Genomic DNA, 857 nt, shown 5'->3' on the forward strand with positions numbered 1-857 from the left:
GCAGCCTTCCGGGCCGCCTTCCGGGCGCAGGGCGCGCTGGCAGTGCTGCAGCACTTCGACGCTCTCTACAGCTTGCTCCAGTGAGTGGGGACGCGGGGGCTGGCCGGGTGGGGAGGCCGGTGTGCGTGGGCACTCGCGCCTCTCCCTGGTGGCGTTTGCTCGCTGCCCTCACGCACTGTCCTTGCCCGCAGCCACTTCCGAGCGGTGGGGACCGCTGTCAGGGAGGATGCCCTGGAGCTGATGATGCACGGTGGGTATCCCCTGTTCCCAGCTGAAGCAGGAGTGATAGAGAAGTTGCTCTCCTTTGCAGCTCGGTGATGATATAAAGGCTAATGTGACTTGACCAGCTGGGTTGCACCCGCAGCTCATTCCTGTCATACGGGTCTGTAATCTTGGTGGACGACGCTGAGCTGTGCGTGTTCGCTGTAAGGGCAGGCCGACAGAAAACCCCCTTTCCCGTGTCCCTGGAAAGCACATCTTTGGGATGTATCAGCTCTGAGTGAGTTTTTTATGAGCTGATGGGGATCTGTGGGGATAGGATAAGAGAGTCCATCCAAGGTTTGGGTTGCAGGGGACAGCCCGTGTTAGAGCTGGTGAGATGTGAGCACACATCTTTGGTAATCTGATGACTGCTCCAAGTCTCCAGGAGAGGATGGATGAGGGCCTTGACAAGGAGTACTCATGACTTTCTGTCTCTCGTCAGTGGTGTCCCATCATTGCAGTGAACTTCCTGCCATCCTGGATGATTCTCAGCTGAGCCATGCAGACCGTGCTGCTCACCTCAGTGCTCTCAAGATGAACTGTTATTTGCTGACTGGTCTGGTGGATGCCTTTGAAATAGAAACCTGCAAGAGCGG

The 857-nt window shown here is 57.2% G+C and overlaps 1 protein-coding gene across 1 annotated transcript in view; it reads left to right on the forward strand.

The window, feature by feature from the left end:
- Positions 1-3: 3 nt before the first annotated feature.
- The window catches only part of NCAPD2 (non-SMC condensin I complex, subunit D2), a gene marked incomplete at its 5' end in the record, with an annotated part of 25,760 nt that continues 24,906 nt past the window's right edge, over positions 4-857 (forward strand). The window contains 3 exons of the mRNA XM_010146289.1: positions 4-80; positions 192-250; positions 704-853. Of these exons, the coding sequence (XP_010144591.1) occupies positions 4-80; positions 192-250; positions 704-853 (286 nt within the window). The remainder of the gene's footprint in view (positions 81-191; positions 251-703; positions 854-857) is intronic.

Source organism: Buceros rhinoceros, unplaced genomic scaffold (genome assembly GCF_000710305.1).
Source record: "Buceros rhinoceros silvestris isolate BGI_N320 unplaced genomic scaffold, ASM71030v1 scaffold24872, whole genome shotgun sequence".
Taxonomy (NCBI): Eukaryota; Metazoa; Chordata; class Aves; order Bucerotiformes; family Bucerotidae; genus Buceros; species Buceros rhinoceros.